Here is a 19,382-nt window from a genome sequence, read left to right as displayed (position 1 = left end):
GGACGACAACTGAGTGTATAATATCCACCAACGCATGCTACCCGTACCTCTCTATACGTGATTCTTGACCATGATCAGAAGATGACGAGGATGACACGTCAGATAATGAGAGGAAGACGAAAAGAGACAGAAGCAGAAAGGCACTGACGAAGCTCGGGACCTATTTAAAAACCGGCGTATTTTAGATGTGCCACAAAGGGAAAAAGGCAACCCCAAAAAATAAAAAATGCAGTAGCACTGGCACACATGGCTCCAGCTTCTTCGGCATCTTTATCTCCTTCCTCCAAATCTCCTCCTCTTCCTTCTCCCTGCCAATCCCTCACTTCACACCTGTAAGTACATTAACATAGCCAACTTACGCCTTGTTTGTTTCTCGGGAGAAAATGAGAAGAATATTGATTGTGGTTACGCTAGCTCTTTGTAATTTTTCCTTGACGGAGTTGTTAATTTGTTGTAGATTCAAGAATTTGAAAGAGAAGAGCACGAAGAAGACGCATATAGCGAGGAGCAAATCCAGAGCAGAGGGAGACCTAGCGGTTTTACGGACAAGGGAGTAATTACTCCAAAGCACCATCCGACGCCGCTCAATGAGACTCACAAAAGTGCCAAACCCAATGGAAAGAAAAGCTCCGAGTCTGATACAACAGAAAGCGGAGAGGACGATTCCGTATTGTGCAACAAGTGCCGCCCACATGCGCGCGAGAAGATCTCGGTGGTTCCACTGGACAACAATGGTCCCAACAAGCATAGCTCTCTGACGTTTGCGAGTCCAAATGGAGTATTCAAGGCCATCTTTTCATCGTTAACGAGAAAGAGCCCGAGGTCAAAGGAGGCGTTAACGACGGACAGAGAGGAGCAGTGGAAGATTGCGGTGGCTGAGCTCTCGCACAAGCTGCTTCAGGCTACGAGAAAGAGAGACGAAGCTCTTCTTGAAGCTTCAAGGCTTAAGTGCACCATGGCCGAGCTAGAGAAGAAACTCAACAAGCTCGAGGTCTATTGCCATAACTTGAAGTCTGGGCTCGAAGAGGGCAACACCAACTCGCTCTATCAAATTGGAAAGAGCAACAGTAATCGGCTGGTGAACCATCATGGCTCACTGGGCCATAATGATAAAGTGATTGAGGATTTTCTGGTTTCGGTTTCGGAAGCTCGGTCTTCGGTTCGGCTCTTATGCCGCTCGCTCACCACGCAATTCAGGCAAATGGGAAGCATAGTGTACGAAAGACTTTCGGTTCTTCTCCACCCTTATAATATAAAGGTTTCGCTCTCTAAGAACCCAAGAAGCTTGCCTTTCTACCTTGAGGCTCTGCTGAACAAAGCTTTCTACGAGGACTTCGAATCTATTGGGTTTCAAAACAACGCTTCGAATCAAATATTGAACCCGACTGATCGGTGCGAGGCAAGTTTTGAGTCATTCAACTTGCTTCAGGGTTGACATGGGAGGAGGTATTGAACAAGGGGACAAGGCATTTCAGTGAAGAGTTTAGCAGGTTTTGTGACAGGAAAATGAGTGGAATTGTCGCAATGTTGGGATGGAACAGGGCATGGCCGGAGCCATTGTTGCAGGCCTTCTTTTTTGCTTCCAAGAGTGTGTGGTTGGTGCACCTCTTGGCCACCTCTGTGCACCCGAGCTTGCCTATATTTAGGGTGGATAAAGGGGTGGGATTTGATGGGGTTTACATGGAGGACATGGGTGGAGACATGACAAGGACGTTGGTTCCGTCTGTAGTTCGGATCATGGTTGCACCTGGGTTCTATGTCTACGGCAGCGTGGTTAAATGCAAGGTGATATGCGTGTACAACAACTGCAGCAACAACAACATTCAGTAATGTTCGAGGCAAGGGTTTTCTCATCAGTCATCACCTTGGGGAACCTTTAATTATATGATTTAGAATCAAACATTTTGGTTCGTTTGTAGTACTTTTGTTTGCTTGTTTATATATATTGGGATGGTCAAGATGGTAATCTTGAGTTGGTTTTGCTGGATATCTGTTTGCGCTGCAATGGTAATCAAGTTGGTTCGTTTGTAATATTATCTTCCTACTGCAAAATAGATAATTTCACGTTAGTCTCGCGTGAAACTTGATGCAGTCTCGCCACCAACATCATAAACAGATACCTACTTATGACAAAGAGAATTGTTGTGAGAATCAATAACTAGGTAGGGTTCTTCTCTGTAAGTTGCAAGGAAAATAAGAGCTTTGGGGGAGTTAAACTTCCTCTGCATCACTTTATCGTTTCCATTTGTTGGAAGATGGAGATTGGATTCCTTTTTTGTTTTTTCTTTGCAATGGGATTGGATTCTGATCCATACAAACGAAACTAATTACTTTTGATGGGTCCTAAGTATGTGGATATGATAACAAGGGACGAAGCAGAAAACGAAGTGAAATAGAAAGGGGCGGGCCATGTGAATGGGAGGGATCCTTTCTCTTGTGAATGATTTTTGGATCTTCTGGAATTTGATATGTCATTTTATACGAGTGTTATAAAGTTCCCGTTATGAAACAAATTAGATTCGATCGCCTTCTTGAGGGCTAGCTTCAAATTCCGGACCAAAACACCACAAACAGAGTCCTGTGTTGGCCTCTTCACTGCGTGGTTTGCGACCTCATGTGTAGCTTTTGCAAACAATCGGGTGGTCCAACTTCGAAACTCGTCTGCCTTCCTGATGAATACAATATACACGTGACGCTTCTGTAGTCTGTCTTTCTCCCGAAATCATGGCAGACAAAACTACAGAATGCTCATTCCACGGATTTTTTTATCTTACAAAGATCGTCTATCCTCTCAAGGACTTTCACACTTTATAGAACCAAAAAAAGAAGACACACGAGTCACCGTTACAATATTCCATTTTGAAAGATTTAGTTTAGAGATATACTTCAATGAAAACAGATTTTATAAAAATAAATTTATAAATTAACGTGACTTAACGTGATATATTAGATTTATAAAATTATTCATATTATAAAATAGATTTACCATATCATATTGTGAGTTTATTTAACGAAGAGATTGTTTATTTTAAATAGTTTGGTGGTTGTGCTCCAAATTCACCTTTAGCATCATCTTCACAATAAGTTTGAAGACTTTCTATCTCTAATTTTTTTAATCTGAATCTCAGCCAATTAAGCCACCCTAAGAGCATGTATATAAATACACAAAATGCAGATTTTTTTAATTTTGGAGCAAACAAAAAGAATATGTTTCTCGAACAAAAGGGGTTGGAGTTGGACGGTCTGCCTGAAGTTTTCACATTTGCTGGGTAGGGTGTTTGTCTGTGTCAACACCTGTCATCTATTACCTTTTTATATGTCCTCAGCGAGTCAACTTGTCTTCTAGGCCCTATCACCTATGGATATTGTACACGCCGTAGAGTTTCCTACGTTGCATGGCACAGCCAATTTATTACAAATCGACGACTAAAACTCAACATGGGCGCCATCATTATCTAGCACCTTTCACACTTTTAGAAATGATATTTGTAATTATAATTATAAATTATGAAGACGCCACGTAATTTTTTTTTTAAAAAAAGAATAAATGAAAGATTTAATAAAATAGTGCTGAAAAGTAATGCAACTACTTACTACTTTGAATATATTTGATTGATATAAATCTTATATCAGTAGTTACATAAATCTTATCTTTACAAATACAAATGTTAGTTGATCCAAATATAAGATAAGATAACAATTAGCCTCTATCCTTATCATCAGATTTGTACTCATCTAACTTTATCGTTATATTTTCTACCTAGTAGAATTGTTGTTATTGACTTAACATCCCCTTTAAGTTGACAGAGAGTTCACGGATTGGGAGCTTGTCATAAAGATAGAGGAAGCGTGATGAAGTAAGTCTTTTGGTGAATATATTGGCCAATTGAACATAAGTGGACAAATATCGAAAAATTATATCTTTTTGAGTAACCTTTTTACAAATAAAGTGATAATCTATTTCTATGTGTTGTCATTGCATGAAAAATTAGATTTGTTACAAGAGAGAGGGCTCCAAGATTTCCACACCAAAGAATAGGAAAAAAGATTAGTGGAATTTGGAGATTAGAAAGAAGCATGCAAATTCAATAGAGTTATGCTGCTACCAAGGCCATGATTCTCCTTGCCTTTAGAATCAAATAGAAACTTGAGAGGAAAAGATTCAGATCTATCAACAATTCCAAACAAATCAAGGTTGCGAAATACGAGTGTGAATTGTGATACTAGAGAAGATAATTGGTGTGGTCCAACTTTATGGAGATGAGTGAGGCTAAATTTTGTGCAATGAATAGAGTAGTAATGTGGATTGCATATGTGGAGACACGGTTGGATCGAAAGAGGTGTTAACCCAAGAAGGTCTCTAATACCATGAAAGATTTGATAAACAAGTGCTGAAAAGGAATGCAACTGCTTGCTGCTTTGAGCATACTTGATTTATATAAAGAGAAGTATACACGTATTGGATTGTTTATAGCGGTTACATAAATCTTATATCTACATATACAAAGATTAGATTGATCCTAATATAAAATAAGATAACAACTAGCCTCTATCTTTATCACTAGATTTGTGCTCATCTTTATCTGTCTTTTATAACTGCTGGAATTGTTGTTACTGACTTAATAATAAATACAGAACTCATATAAAAAAATTAATTTTTTAATAAAAAATTCTATTTTTTTTTAAAACAATTGCACGACACTTACGTACTCCATAACTATACGTAATATGACTCTTGACTTTTGACATTTTATTAACACATTCTTCTAGAGATATTTGGCTCTTAAATGTTTCTGCTAAGACATTATTACGTTCACATTGATAGATGGTCACATTGATATTTGGCTCTTAATAATTATTTTATAATTTATTTTTATAATAATTAAAATAATTAATGTAATCATGCCATTTTATTAAAAATAAATTTTAATATTATAAAATTATCTTCTATTTTATATAAAATTATAAAATAATTGTAAGGTTATTATTTTTTATATAAATTATAATCTGCAAATTTCATATTATAATACGAGAGAAGGCCAACTTTTCGTGAGGAACGGGAATTGGTACTTTTGGGCGGACCATTTCGTAAGCTCTGGTCTCAGAGCCGTGTGGAAGACACCAAATAGGACCTTTCCTTATAATCCGCAGAAATAAAACCATAACGCAGAAGTCAAAAATAAAATTCTAGCGAGTTTCCTCGCGCAGCCGTTGGACGAGCTCCGGTCACTTCCGTCAGCTCTTATAATCCTTTATTTTTTATTTTTTATTTTTTATCTTATTATTGTTTATAATTCAATCACAGAGTTGCTTAAAAATAGAAAAAATTTTAATCATAATTTTTTTTTTATAAAAATAAATTTACCTAATTTAATTAATTTATCGATTTATTTTTCGGTAACACTTCTCTAAAATATCATAGATTCATAAGTAACCGAGGAAGATGTTTTTTTCTTGTTTAGAGAACCGAGAAAGACATTGTTCCAAATAAATTAGCGTCAAATGATTTAAACAACACATGATTTGCATGATTTGTGAAGTAACGGTCATTGATTAAGAAGACGGGTAAAAGAGGTGAAGCGTGTAGTTTTCCTTTTAAATAATATCATCATTATATATACTAATCTCTCCCCCTACATACAAGCTTCTATTTCCCCTGGGTTTCCCTCTGTCTAGCCCCTGACCTCGGCCAGTTCACGATCTCTCTTTCTCTCTCCGATTTCCGTTTCCGAGCGATCAATTGGGAGAAAAGGAGAAGAGAGGGAATCCGAGTCTTCGAGAATCATGTCGATGTCCGATTCCGATTCCTCGTCGAATAGCGGCGAGTACAAGAATTTCAGACAAGTCAGCCGTGATCGTGAGTGCCATGTTTCCCGCTCTCTTCCATTCCGAATCAATCCATTTTCTTTCCTGTTGTTAATATGAGTCGATGTTTAATCATTTGTCTCGACTCGTAGTAGGTTTATGTGTGATTTATTTATTTGGATTTACTTATAAAAAAAAAAAAAATTATTTGGACTTAATTCGTAGAAAGAATAGAAAGATTGAAATTTTTTATCTTGGTTAGTTCTACATTCCGTGCGGTTTGTTTTTCATAGTAGATGGACTCAGTTAGGAATTAATTAGCGAGGCTATTAGTTTATTTCTTACATCGTTTTGTTAACAAATACGGATTTTGAATACTTTGTTCTGGTTGGTCACATATATTACTTGCGGTTGGGAATGTAAGTTGTCAACTACTCTATAGCCGAGTTTTTGTTTCTTTTATTTAGCCTATCTGGATTTGAATTGATTTGGTTATTATGGATTATTAACTCTCTCTCTCTCTCTCTCTCTCTCTCACACGCACACACGCACACACACAGACCTTCCGAGTTTATAAGATATAGGCTGGGCCAAATTGTTGATTGATTGCCCAGTAATTGCCTTGAACTTATTTATTTTTTAAATTCAAATACTATTTATGTGCAGGATTATTGCATGAAATGCTACAGTCAACCAAAACAGGCGATTCGAAATCAACTTGGAAGGTACATGCAGCTTGTAGTAGTTCTAACTTTTTGGTACATTAGAGATTTTTTTGGTAAGCTGTCAATTTCAGACCATTAGTGTTTTTCTCGATCGAAAAAAATGCGTGTTATTTTACAGCATCATGAATACTCTCCATCCTTTTTATATCCCATGTGCGCCATATAAGATTGTATGAATACTAGTGAATCGTTTTTTAATTGTCTGGCCTTTACCTGTTTCCTCTAGGTACTTATTATGGACAAACTCACTGTCAAGGTAGTGTCTTACTCGTGCAAGATGGCTGATATCACAGACGAAGGTGTTTCATGTAAGAATCATAGGGACATCTTCTGAATGGTTTTTTTTTTTTTTTTCACTGATGTTCATTTTTGCTTTGCCCAGTCCATGCCATGTTATCATTTGCTGGGAGGAAATGATTTATCCATGTGATATTTTCTGTCACTGTTCTCATAGTCATCTGTCAAGCTACATTTTAGGTGACTGCAGAATGTGGTGCTGCATGCTACTTCATATCAATCGTCATCACATTTTCTATTTATGCTGGAGGGCTTTTTTTTTATCAGTATACAAACTTTATTGATAGAATAGGCATAGCCCAAGTACATGGGACATATACCAGAGCAACACCTAGTCATGATTGTCTAGAATACACAGAAGTCATGCTACTTCATATCCAATTTAAGTTGGAGGGTTATGATGCTTCTAATGCAAAATCGTCCATTTCTGATGTGGAATTTACATCTCAAATGAATTCAACTTAACCTAAATTCTAGCTAATTGGAGTTGGCTATATGAATCCCTTACATTTTGAATAGATATCGGACTTCCAATATCTTCTTGTCACTTCTCTCCCAAAATGCCCACACAACTCTGATTAGAGATAAATAATTGTTTCCATGGAACTTTTTTTCTACTCTAACAGATATCTGATATTATAATACATGATTCTGTCCATTTCACACCCATCAACCTCCTGCAATGCTCTTTTATTTTGGCATGGGATCAGCTATGGAGAAAATATATGACACTAAGTGTGATGGTCAGAATTTTGTTCAGAAGAAAATGATTTCTTTTATTTCTAGTTGTCTCATCAAGGGGAGGAGCTTGTGGTAATTAGCAGTGGTTATATGATCAATCTTTTATTCCTAGTACCCTTGTCTTATTGGTCATGGCCATCACCTTTGATTCTTAAATGTCGTAGATTACTGGAATATTTTTTTCAACAGTATACTGTATGAGGGAGGGTCTGAGTCAATTCAATTCCTGTTTGAGGTGTGGCCAAGCAACATAATTCCTTTTTATTATGTTTTCTTAAGCATTATATATATTTATTCACCAATAAAATAAATGTTCTGTATATTTATACTTGTTTGTAGAAAAACAAAAGTTTGTAGAGGTGAAGGATGATCCAATTGGGAAATTACGTTTGAACATGTTTTTCATTTTATCTGATTTATTGGTTTAGTAGCCCTGAATTCATGAGGTTTCAATTTTCCTGCAGTGGTTGAAGACATATACAGGCGGAGGCAGCCATTACCCTCTATGGATGCCATATACTTCATCCAGCCATCCAAAGAGAAGTAATTATTCTCCTTTTGGTAACTGGTTGTAGATACTCGTAGTGATAAATGAGCAGAATTACATACATTATACTTCTGGTTGGTTGAGGAACTCTTGGTTTTCATTTTTACAGTCTTTTTTTACAATACTTTAGTCACTTTAGTCATGAAATTTTTTATTACATAAATAAAAAAGTTGTATTGTTGAATTTAACTTAAGAGTTTTTGTCTTTATTTCTTTACGGTTATAATGGAAAGGATTTTTCTTTATAATCCCATGTGGGTGACTGTAGTGCCTTTTGATTGCATTTGTTTTTTAGTTGATCTAGTTTCAAGCGTTGTGAAAGCCGGAATTACCCTGGCTTATGCATAGCTACTTCTATGTTCCATAATTTCTGCATAGAGGACAGTTATTTTACAATAAATGGAGTATTGAAGTTTTTCATCCCATGTGACTGGATCAACAACTTCTGCTGCATTTCAGTAATGGTACCAGTAATACTGCAACTAACTTTTTTGATATTTGCTATATCATGCCTATGCTATCATTAATACTTCTCTTTGTCTCTGTGTGTCTGGGTCACATGCATATGGGTTCACAGCACATTTGTATTCTGCGTGCAAGTACTGGAATTCTTTTTGTGGAGTACCCTGCCACTCTCTGTCATGTGAATTTAAACAGGCTGTTGTGTTTCATAGCACAGGAGCATAGATAGGACCTTTCTTACTCTCTCTCTCTCTCTCTCTCTTTTGAATTTTGCAGTGTTATAATGTTCTTGTCAGATATGTCTGGAAGAACGCCATTGTACAGGAAGTATGCGAAGGATCTTTAATTTTCCTATTTTTGTTTGTACAGAAGTTTGATTTTGTTGTGGTTTTCTAAATTATTTCCTTTGTATTTGTGAAGGGCATTTGTTTTCTTCAGTTCTCCTATTTCAAGAGAACTGGTTAATCACATCAAGAAGGATACAACTGTTTTACCTCGTATAGTGGCATTGAAAGAGGTAATAGTTCTATTTGTTTGGAAAATAATTCTTCCTTGAAGTGATATTTGTGCTGAAATGCTTTCATATTTCAGCTATTTACTTCCTTTCCATTTTCCTCCATTGTTGATCGTAATCTTAATAGTTGGATATTGATATATTTCTCCTGTGGGTGAGAAATGCAGATGAATTTGGAGTACTTTGCCATAGACAGCCAGGTATCTGATGCTACTTCGGTCAACAAGTTGAATACCATACCAATAATATATATATATATATTTTTTCAATTAATTTTACCGATAAAAAAAACAATAATATAGATAGTGTGAATTTGGTGTAGATTATATGCTTTATCTTCTTATAGATTCAGTATAGCTGATGCTCATATCTTTTTGGTGATATTTACCAACTATTGTTGCTGGCAACGCGTGTTGTATTAATGTACTTGTATTTGTCGGCTGCATATTTGAATATGCTTTGTGTGCTAAATGTATCTGTAGTTTGCTGCACTCCAATTTTAAACTGTCTAGATACCAATTATAAAAGGGGTAAATTCTTTTTGACAGTGATGCGAGTAATGAGGATTATTGTTAAATGACTTCAAATAAAGGCCTTGATGGGGATTTGAGAGTTCTCTGCATTTTCAAAATAGGGGTAAATTGTTGTGAGGGGATAAGGACGTTGCTGAAGTCTTAATAGAAGGGTTGTATAGTTGAATTCGTAACAGGACTTTTTCTAGTATAAAAGGGTGTGCAAACTGATGATAACATGTTATTATTGTCATGATCTTTCTTTGTTGTCATCTTCACAGGGTTTTATCACCAATAATGAGAAGGCTTTAGAGGAACTTTTTGGAGATGAAGAGAATACTCGGAACGGTGTTGTGTGTTTGAATGTGATGGCTAACCGCATTGCTACAGTTTTTGCTTCATTAAGGGTATTTCCATATTCTTATGTCTGAATTTAATTTGAACGTATTGAAAATTTTCTGAAGCATGCTTTTATCTCTAATTCTATCAGGAATTTCCTAATGTGCGTTATCGTGCTGCCAAGTCACTTGATGCAACTACAATGACAACCTTCCATGATCTAATTCCTACCAAGCTTGCTGCTGGTGTTTGGGACTGTCTTATGAAATATAAATCACTTCCTAACTTTCCCAAGACAGAAACATGCGAGTTGCTCATTCTTGACAGATCTGTAGATCAGGTTTCTAGGTGCCTGTGTTGGTTATGAGTTTAAAATTGGCTTACAACACAGTGTCTATATTGTTCATCATTAATATTACTTATAAAAAAAATTGTTTATGATTAATATTGTTTGAATTTCTAGATTGCTCCTATCATTCATGAATGGACATATGATGCCATGTGCCATGATTTACTGAACTTGGAGGGAAATAAATATGTGCACGAGGTCAGTTCTGCCATTTTAAAATTTATTAATGTTCTAAAAATCGTCTGCTGTATCAAAAAGACACTGTACATCAATGGATTGTATTGTTTAGGTTCCTAGCAAAACCGGAGGTCCACCTGAGAAAAAAGAGGTTCTTTTGGAGGATCACGATCCTGTCTGGCTCGAGCTTCGACATGCACATATAGCAGATGTATTTCTCATGTTTACAACTTCTTTCTCTATGTATAGATAAATCTAAATTGATCTTTACGAATGTGTATTGAACCAATGATCTTCTCAGGCTAGTGAGAGGTTGCATGAGAAGATGACCAGCTTCATTTCAAAGAATAAAGCTGCACAGATCCAGCATGGTTCAAGGTTGATTAAATTTTACCCATCAAATATGTGTTCTTGTCTAATGAGTATCCAATTGTGCAATTGTTATAGCAAAAAATTTGGCTAAGTACGGGTAATTTGCTTGTCTAGATGGAGCAATTACATGAGATTGTGGATTTTAACTGCATAACATCTCATGAGTCTATAATTTGTAGTTTAATTCTCTAAGGTGTACCTGTATGCTTGAGGTTGTCAACTTTGAGTTTTATTCTCCCATTCATAACGAGTGTCTTGCTTTCTTTTATGGGGTGTCTCATTTTTTTTTTTATTAAAAAGTTTTCCCACATTTGCTGTTTATGAAAATAGCTTCTCAATGGTGGGTTATAAAAATTATTAACCTAACAGGCGTGAGTGAAGATTGGTTACTTATTATGAGCAATAAGGAGGGAAGGTGAGAGTATTATTACTCATCATTTCTGGGCAAAATTGCTACGGCTGAAAATATGTGTTAACAGCTTAGAAGAAAATCTTTGAGTTACTTATCCCATAAAAAAATCTTTGAATTAATCATCTTCCTTGGTCCATATTTGTTTGTGGAGCGTATTATATGTTATTGCCTTTGCCTGGGTATTGGGTAACCTGCAATTCCATCCATTTACAAGCAAAGTAAGAAATTCCACATATTTTGACCAATTGAAGGTGAAAAATGGGATTGCTCACTTCACGTTTCAGGTGAAAGATATGAGCTTTTAGAAGTTTTAGTCATTCTTGGAATCTCTGACTTTTAGTTTTTACACGTATATAAAGTATGCTTTTTTCCTTCCTCTTTTGTCGTTTGACCATCAAGTCCTTGGGCATTAATATAAACTTTTAGCCTCATTTCCATGTTTGGACTCAAATAAAGATGTGCCAGTATGAGCTTTGTATTTTATAATTTCTAGTCAACCTTTGAATCTTATGCGTCTGTTATAATGACTATCATGGTATTTGCTCACCTTGAAAATTGTGTTTTGTATAGGGATGGAGGTGAATTGTCTACACGGGAATTGCAAAAGATGGTTCAAGCATTACCACAGTATAGTGAACAAATTGACAAGCTCTCGCTCCATGTAGAGGTTAGTGTCTTGCCTAACATTTTTTTAATAATAGATAATTTTAACATGATGAAAAATGTCACATCTCTTTTTATACTTGTTTGTTCTTGTCTTGAACCATGTTCATTTGACCACTAGTAGTGCTTGGGCTTCAGTTAAATCACTCCTTTGACCATTAGCAAGTACAACCATTGCAGACGCTATTGTCATTTTTCCTTCTTATCATGCCACCTCTTAGATTATTAATGTTGCTTTCCTGTGCTAACATTCATTTAAGTATTCCCCCCCACCAAACCCACAATAATAATAATAATAATAATAATAATAATAATAAGAACAATAAAAGAAAACTCCCTTGAACTCTACCAAGTATTCTGTGGTCGTTTTGCTTTTCCTTAAACCCTCAGGTGTCAATGTATGTTGTGGAAACTTTACTGGATGTTGTTTAGGCAGATTATACATTTCCACCATAAAGGGCTTTGTGCTGATCCCTGAATTCTTTTGACCTTTATTTTATTTTGTTATCCACACTCCATTCATAGTCATATCCAGGGATTGAGCCTTTTGTGCTTTCTATTGAAGTTTTTATTACTTACAAAATAAAGTATGTGGTAGGTATTCGTCAACAATTTATGACATTGCAAGCTCTCTCTCTTCCCCCTCACCATGCTAAGAGCAGTCCCTGATCAATTCTTTTTCAAGCCTAATTGTTTTCCTTGACCAAGGGAGGACCAAAAACTACTAGCTTAAATTTTTTTGAAGAATAAAACTTGTCTTGAATTAAGAATATCCAATGATTTCAATGTTTTTCTAGCTGTTGACTTATGAGTACAGGAGCCACAGTTTCATCTTGATTTGGTTGTATTATCTAGATTGCAGGAAAAATCAACAGAACTATCAGGGAATCTGGGCTTCGGGAACTTGGGCAGCTGGAGCAGGATCTAGTTTTTGGAGATGCGGGAATAAAAGATGTAATCAAATTCTTGACCACAAAAGAGGTATGCAAGTGTAGAGAGTAAGTGGTTGTACCATACCCTTATAAAAAAAGTTGGCGAGCCTTTCTCCTTGTCAATGTGAGTTTTAGAATCGATCTACAACTCTTTTGCAGGATACAACTCATGAAAATAAGTTGCGCTTGTTGATGATTCTTGCAGCTATTTATCCTGAGAAATTTGAGGGTGAGAAGGGTCTCAATATAATGAAGGTTGGTAACTGAACTGCCATCTGTTCTTACTCTTTGTCGGTGATCTTATTGTCAGTTTTGATGATGTCTCTTATGCATGCTGTCTTAATTTTATATGTTAACTTCTTTCAGTTAGCAAAGTTACCACCTGAAGATATGAATGCCGTTCATACTCTGAGGATACTGGGTGGATCCTCTGATACCAAAAAAAGCACAACTGGAGCTTTCTCTTTAAAGTTCGATATTCACAAGGTAATTGCATTATTCTAGTTTCGTAGGTGGCTTGATCGGTGATTTACAACTAAAAGAAACTATTCAACTTTCAGAAGAAACGTGCAGCTAGGAAAGAACGTACTGGTGAAGAAGAAACATGGCAGCTATCACGCTTTTACCCTATGATTGAGGTACAGTAAAGGCAGGGTCATTTACTTTTTGCTTCAACAGTATTATTTAATGCAACTGAGCCTACAAGGCTACAACCTCCAAAAGTTTTTCGCCAATAGCTGTATATGTTGCATGTAATTTGGTTTTAGTTAGTGCTTCGTAGATTACATGTTTACAATGTTGCAATCCTTTTCCTGATGCTTTCTAATGTCTATCTGTTTCGGGCTTGATTGAAGCCAAAGTTCAATAGCTGTTGATGCTTCTCAACTTCAAATAAAAGGTTAAAAGTAATTCGATATTTAACTCTTTGTGCTGTGTCTTTCTGAAGTTTAACGTGTATTTTTAGGACACAATGGAAACCGAGTAAATTAGTTGTTCGAGGCCTATTTTAATGACCATGCTTCCATTGTTTTGGAGCTTCATATTAAATTTAAGTTGATAGGGGCACCCCTTGATGAAGTTCAAAATCCTTAAGCTGACAGATCTGACTCAAGGATTTGAGGATATTTAAGATTCCTTTCCAGTTGGATGGCTGCAATTTATTGGTTTGCTTTCGCTTCTCTGCTTTGCCAAACTTTCAAAATTTTAAAAATTAGGTTGCACTTTTTGGGGGATTGGGGGTGGTGACTGAATATGGTTTAAGGAACCGTAAGTATGCTGTTTGATATATGAGATGAAGGATGGGAAAGAGTATTTAGAATCATAAACTGAAAACTCTGTATTGGGTTACACGTTTTTGTTTCCTTTGTTAGTGTTGGCATTCATGTATGTTAATCTTAGCTTGCTACTTGGGGTTTATCTCGGCATTTCAAGAAATGATAAAGGGCCTTTAGGATAAACTTTCAGTGTACCTAAGTGACTAATATGTTGTTGACCTTGTTCTTTTGCCATAGATTTAGGGCCCGTTTGAATACAAAAACCATCTCACCTCATCTCATTTCAACTAATAATCTCACTACTATTCACAAATCATCTCAACTCATCTCATCTCACTATCCAAATGAGCCCTTCATCATTTTGTAAATTTGTGGCTATGGTTAAAGCTATAAGGAACTTGACTCAAATTCTTAACATCTGTCAGGAACTCATTGAAAAACTTAGCAAAGGTGAACTGTCAAAAGATGAGTACCCATGTTTGAATGACCCAAGTCAAACTTTTCATGCGACGTCTCACACCGCAGCAGTAAATCAAGCTCCAGCTGCTCATTCAATTAGATCAAAACGGACACCTACATGGGCTCGGCCTCGGAACTCTGATGATGGGTATTCAAGGTGCTATCACCATTCTTTTCTGACATGGATCTGTCTGTTCAACTCAATAATTTTCTGCGTTAGTTGAGTCCATTGGTTTTATCATGATTTTTTTATATCTGTTGTTCATTTTGTTGCTTGTTTACCAGAAGTAATACCTTAAATGTTTATGCTATCGTAGATTTTCTCCATAGTTGCTTAGAGGACTGCTAGGTACTGTTGAAATCGCCATACACCAAGGTTCTAGTTTGTTATAGTGCAATTAAAATTAGTTAGAGAAAGAATTTTCATGCAAAAGAGAGGGATATAATCATTTTCTGGATCATGCATGTGCCCACTCCCCACCCCCTCCCTCCCTCCCTCCCTCCTACCCCTCTGTCTGTGCGACCCCAACTACCACCACAACGCACCCCCCCCCCCCCCCCCCCCCCCCGGCCCCCATCTTCTCTAAGTTACACGTGCTACCACTAAACGCGTGGCTCCCCATCCTCCACCCCTTTCTGCCATCACGACAACCTCCCTCCCTCCCTCCTGGCATCACAACTGCATTCCCCACCCATCTCTCCAGCACGGCCACCACCGTCTCCCTCCTCACCCTGTATTTCTCGGCACTTTTACCACCACCACTTCCCTCCCCCCTCCACACCACATGTACTACCACGTCCACCACAACCATAAGTATGTACCAACTTGTAGGTTCTATCAGTTTCAACAGAGGTTTTTTGCAAAACAAAAACTAGAAATTAGTTTTTAGAGTTCAAAAAACAAAAACAAAAAGATTTAGAGTTTCAAACAAACAACAACATATAAATAAATATATAAACCAATAATTTTTTTTTTAAAGTTTTCTATGAGAAATTTTTAAATTAGGAAAATGTTTTACGTTGAAATAAATTTTGAGAGAAGCTTTTTTTCTCTCCTCTATCGTGTTATGATTTTTCGTAAATCTAATGCTTGTTTTATTTTTTTTTGGTCCATAGTGATTCAATACTACGACATGCATCTGGTGATTTTAAGAAGATGGGCCAACGGATATTTGTATTTATCATTGGTGGGGCTACTAGATCTGAGGTATGAAACCCTCAATCCTTTCTATACAGTTATGATTGTTGCCTTTCTGGCGAATTTGTACTCACAAACATACTCATCCTCAGCTTAGGGTTTGCCACAAGCTTACAACTAAATTGAAGAGGGAAGTTGTTTTAGGCTCATCAAGTCTTGATGATCCTCCACAATTTATTACGGTGATTAATTTTACTTCGAAATCTAACAGTTCCATCCCCATCTCCTTTGCCTTTTATCAGCCGTGCCTTAAAAAAGCTGTATTTGATTGCAGAAATTGAAGATGTTGATGACAGATGAAATCTCATTAGATGATCTTCAGATCTAAATGCGTGTGGCTTACGAGGCCTGGAATGTGCTTTGCTCAGGTCCCGAACTCAAATTGTAATCATAGAGGCATTATTTCCTTGATGTCCATTTTTTTAACAATCAATATAACATTTGCCTTTTGACGTGGTGGAGCCATCACAGATTCACAGGTGTGTATAATACTAGATTTAACGCAGTGTAATAAATTAACCAAGTAAATTTGTTAAATCGAAAGCATATCAATCTTATCACCGTGTATAAATCTACCGCAGTTCTTTTGAGTTTTTAATATGAGGAGTTGCACTTTAGGTTTCAATCTGAAGGGTTGGTTTCAAGAATATTTCTCAAGAAAGTGTAGCTTGGAGTTTTGAGGGAAAGTATTTTCTTGCTAGAAAACAATACTTTGTGATGGAAGTTCATGTTGCATGTTACAGTAATCAAATTTCTGCCAGGAAAGGCCCCAGTTTTTTCCCTTGAAATATGGTTATTGGCTATGAAACCCTCTATTTTCATTACACTCTTCAGTTTCAATGTTAAGATGATTCGTGCAAAATGAGAACATGGGGAAATTGAAGAGAAGGTAGAGGGGGAGGATGGTCTGAGCGAGGGTGGGTAGGTTAAGAGACACGTGGCATTGGTCGTTCAAATCATAACAGTTTCTGGGCCTGCCTCTGTCCAATTCTTTGGTGGGTCTTTTCAAATGGAATTCGGCCCAAAGTTGTTGGTCTTCTTTTAAAGTCCATGTAATGCTGCTGTCTGTCTTTCCATTTCGGTGAATATTGTTCTCATATTTTTTCCTATTCAAACGGTAAGTTTCAATGTTAACGATCAGTTTTGTTAATTTAGAGTGCAAAATATAAAAAGTTTTGACATTTTAGGGTGAAAATGTGTACTTGACATGAGATGCAAAGACTCTCTCTCTCTCTCTCTCTCTCTCTAAAGGAAGAAGAAAGAAGAAAGAAAGTTTTGGTAGGAGAAACATAGTAAATTTACTAAATTCATATTTAATACAAATAAACAATATATAGTCAACTTTTCTTCACCATGTTCGGTAGTGGAAATGTTTATACCTTTCTTCAGCTTTCTGGTTTAGATTCATGGTAATGGCAGTAGTAGTTGTATTCCGATTGCTTTTGCCTCAATCTTGTTCATCTTATTTCTTTATTGGTTCCAGCTTTTATTTCTTTAGTTCGAAAGTGGTCATAAGCTGCCATTTGATTCAGCTATAAAAAATGCAAATGCCAGTGGTGAACATGAAAACTAATTTAATACTATAACCAAAAAAAAAATATACAATAGTCTCTGATTTGTCTATTTTTTTATCGCTTTGAACCGTTTCCGTCACCTTTCTCGATGCCTGTGTCTTGTCAGGTGTAATGCAAGAACACGTTTTCCTTCCAACTTGGAACACTATTGAAAATTAAATATCATGTAATTATTAATGTGAATGCCTTAAAAAATGGTTGACAATAATCCCACCATTTCTTGAATACTAAGCAATTCAATAAACTGGGAAATACAATCAATCACCCACCAAATCCCATCTTAATAATGTTGCTTTGCTATTCTTTTTGAGCAGCTACCTGGTACCTTGAGAAGGACAGGGTATTCTTGAATTTTGAGGCATTTTGATAAGGGAAATACTTTAATCATAAATGATTACACAAAAATAATTCTATAAATTGATAAAATTTGGTGTGATTTGTCAAATTGTAAAGTTATTTTTACTTTAAAGTAGATCTAACGAATCAGATAAAGTCATATCAATTTATAAGATTATTTTTGTATAATTATTTTTATAGATGTAGCAATCTTCTTTTGATAAAGAAAAAATAAATAAAATCAAAGCACCACATATGACTGCTTAAAAAGTTAGGGCAGAACTCTCTTTAAAAAAAAAAAAAAAAATTGGTTAGATCAGAACATTGGTACTCAGTCAAATTAATGAATTGAGTAAATAGGGCAAATGCCCCCACAGGACCAATTAAAACAAAAACACAGTTTCCAACAGAACCCATTTTAAACATAGCTTTGATATTTATAAGTCTTATACACTATACACTATAATTTTTTTTTATTTTTTTAAATTTTTTCAGTTTTATTCTTCTTAAAACAATTGAATTCTTTTACTCATTATTCATACAATACATATTTATTAAAGAAAAAAATAACAAGAAAGATGGTGTATGGTATGTCAGACTTACAAATAGATTTTTTCTTTTAAACATACAATGAACACTGTGGTCCTGCACGTTTATGGCATTATTATTATTTAATTTTGAGTAACCAATGACCATTGGACCAGTTTCTTGAACCAATCAACTAGAGCTGCTTCCTAATAAGCACAAGATAATATTATATATCCCTCTTATTTTTATTTTTCAACCTTGGATGTGTTGTCAATATATAATGCAATTATTGTCAGTAATAACATGATTAAGAAAGTTAATTTCTAAATTAATAATTGATTAGATTAATAAGTGGAGAGAATGGCATAGCTATGATTTCGTTCGTTCTTTTGTGAAAGCTATGTTTCGCCTGAAAAACTTCTTGATTAATAAATTAATTAATAATATTATTATTATGAAAGAAATAGAAAAGAGAGAGATTTTTGTTTTTCATGGAAATGACATGAAAAAAAGAAAATGTTAGTTTGCCTCGTGAGTTTGACCATTAGTGTATTTTATCTATTTAAATATTTTAAAAAAATCTACCACTAATAAATGTGTGTTTTTTAAATATTTATATTTAAAAAATTATATTAATTGCACTAACAAGCACGCTCAGCGGTTGATTAGGAAAAAAAAAAAAGGGGCACGCTCAGCGTAACATAACACTGTCCAATGAAAAATGAGTTCTAGGCCATCCACATTGTGCTATATATGAGTATTGTCGCGTGAGATCCCAACCATTTCTATGTAAGACGACACGTTCCAGTTCTCTTAACTTAAATCTTCTCATTAATGTTCTGATTGGGCAAATTACATAGGTTGCTTAGCATAATTAAACACCATGATGACAAGTCTCTTTAACGTAGTTCATATTCATTGAGTTGCTACAAAACATCAGGTGACAGAATAATTTAAATTATAATTATTAATTCCACTGTTTATTATGAACCAAATCATAAAATTATTAAAGAAATATTACTTTTCATTCTCACATTACATACCAATATGTGATTTATCATCTAATATTGCATGCAGCACGTCAGGAAAACCGATATTTTGTTTACTAAGAATTTATTTAAACATACAGTTTTATGTAGACTATTGTGGACATTTTCTCGGTGGTA

General features: G+C 35.6%; 1 protein-coding gene and 1 pseudogene across 1 annotated transcript; both read left to right on the top strand.

Annotated features, from left to right (window-relative positions):
• Nucleotides 1-98: 98 nt before the first annotated feature.
• On the top strand, nucleotides 99-2,031 carry LOC121237558 (annotated as a pseudogene).
• Nucleotides 2,032-5,546: 3,515 nt separating this feature from the next.
• LOC121237533 (SNARE-interacting protein KEULE-like) lies at nucleotides 5,547-16,311 on the top strand. Its single transcript, XM_041134307.1, has 21 exons — nucleotides 5,547-5,857; nucleotides 6,472-6,530; nucleotides 6,757-6,838; nucleotides 8,033-8,111; nucleotides 8,854-8,904; nucleotides 8,998-9,094; nucleotides 9,259-9,291; nucleotides 9,885-10,010; nucleotides 10,094-10,282; nucleotides 10,406-10,489; nucleotides 10,581-10,679; nucleotides 10,770-10,846; nucleotides 11,823-11,919; nucleotides 12,771-12,896; nucleotides 13,007-13,102; nucleotides 13,214-13,333; nucleotides 13,408-13,485; nucleotides 14,547-14,737; nucleotides 15,697-15,787; nucleotides 15,871-15,960; nucleotides 16,053-16,311. The coding sequence occupies exons 1-21, from the start codon at nucleotides 5,785-5,787 to the stop codon at nucleotides 16,104-16,106; spliced, it is 1,992 nt and encodes a 663-aa protein (XP_040990241.1). The 5' UTR covers nucleotides 5,547-5,784; the 3' UTR covers nucleotides 16,107-16,311.
• Nucleotides 16,312-19,382: the final 3,071 nt, after the last annotated feature.

This window comes from Juglans microcarpa x Juglans regia, chromosome 6S, assembly GCF_004785595.1.
Source record: "Juglans microcarpa x Juglans regia isolate MS1-56 chromosome 6S, Jm3101_v1.0, whole genome shotgun sequence".
Classification (NCBI taxonomy): domain Eukaryota; kingdom Viridiplantae; phylum Streptophyta; class Magnoliopsida; order Fagales; family Juglandaceae; genus Juglans; species Juglans microcarpa x Juglans regia.
The sequence above is the reverse complement of the archived record's forward strand: the minus strand, read 5'-3'. Positions and strand labels throughout refer to the sequence as shown.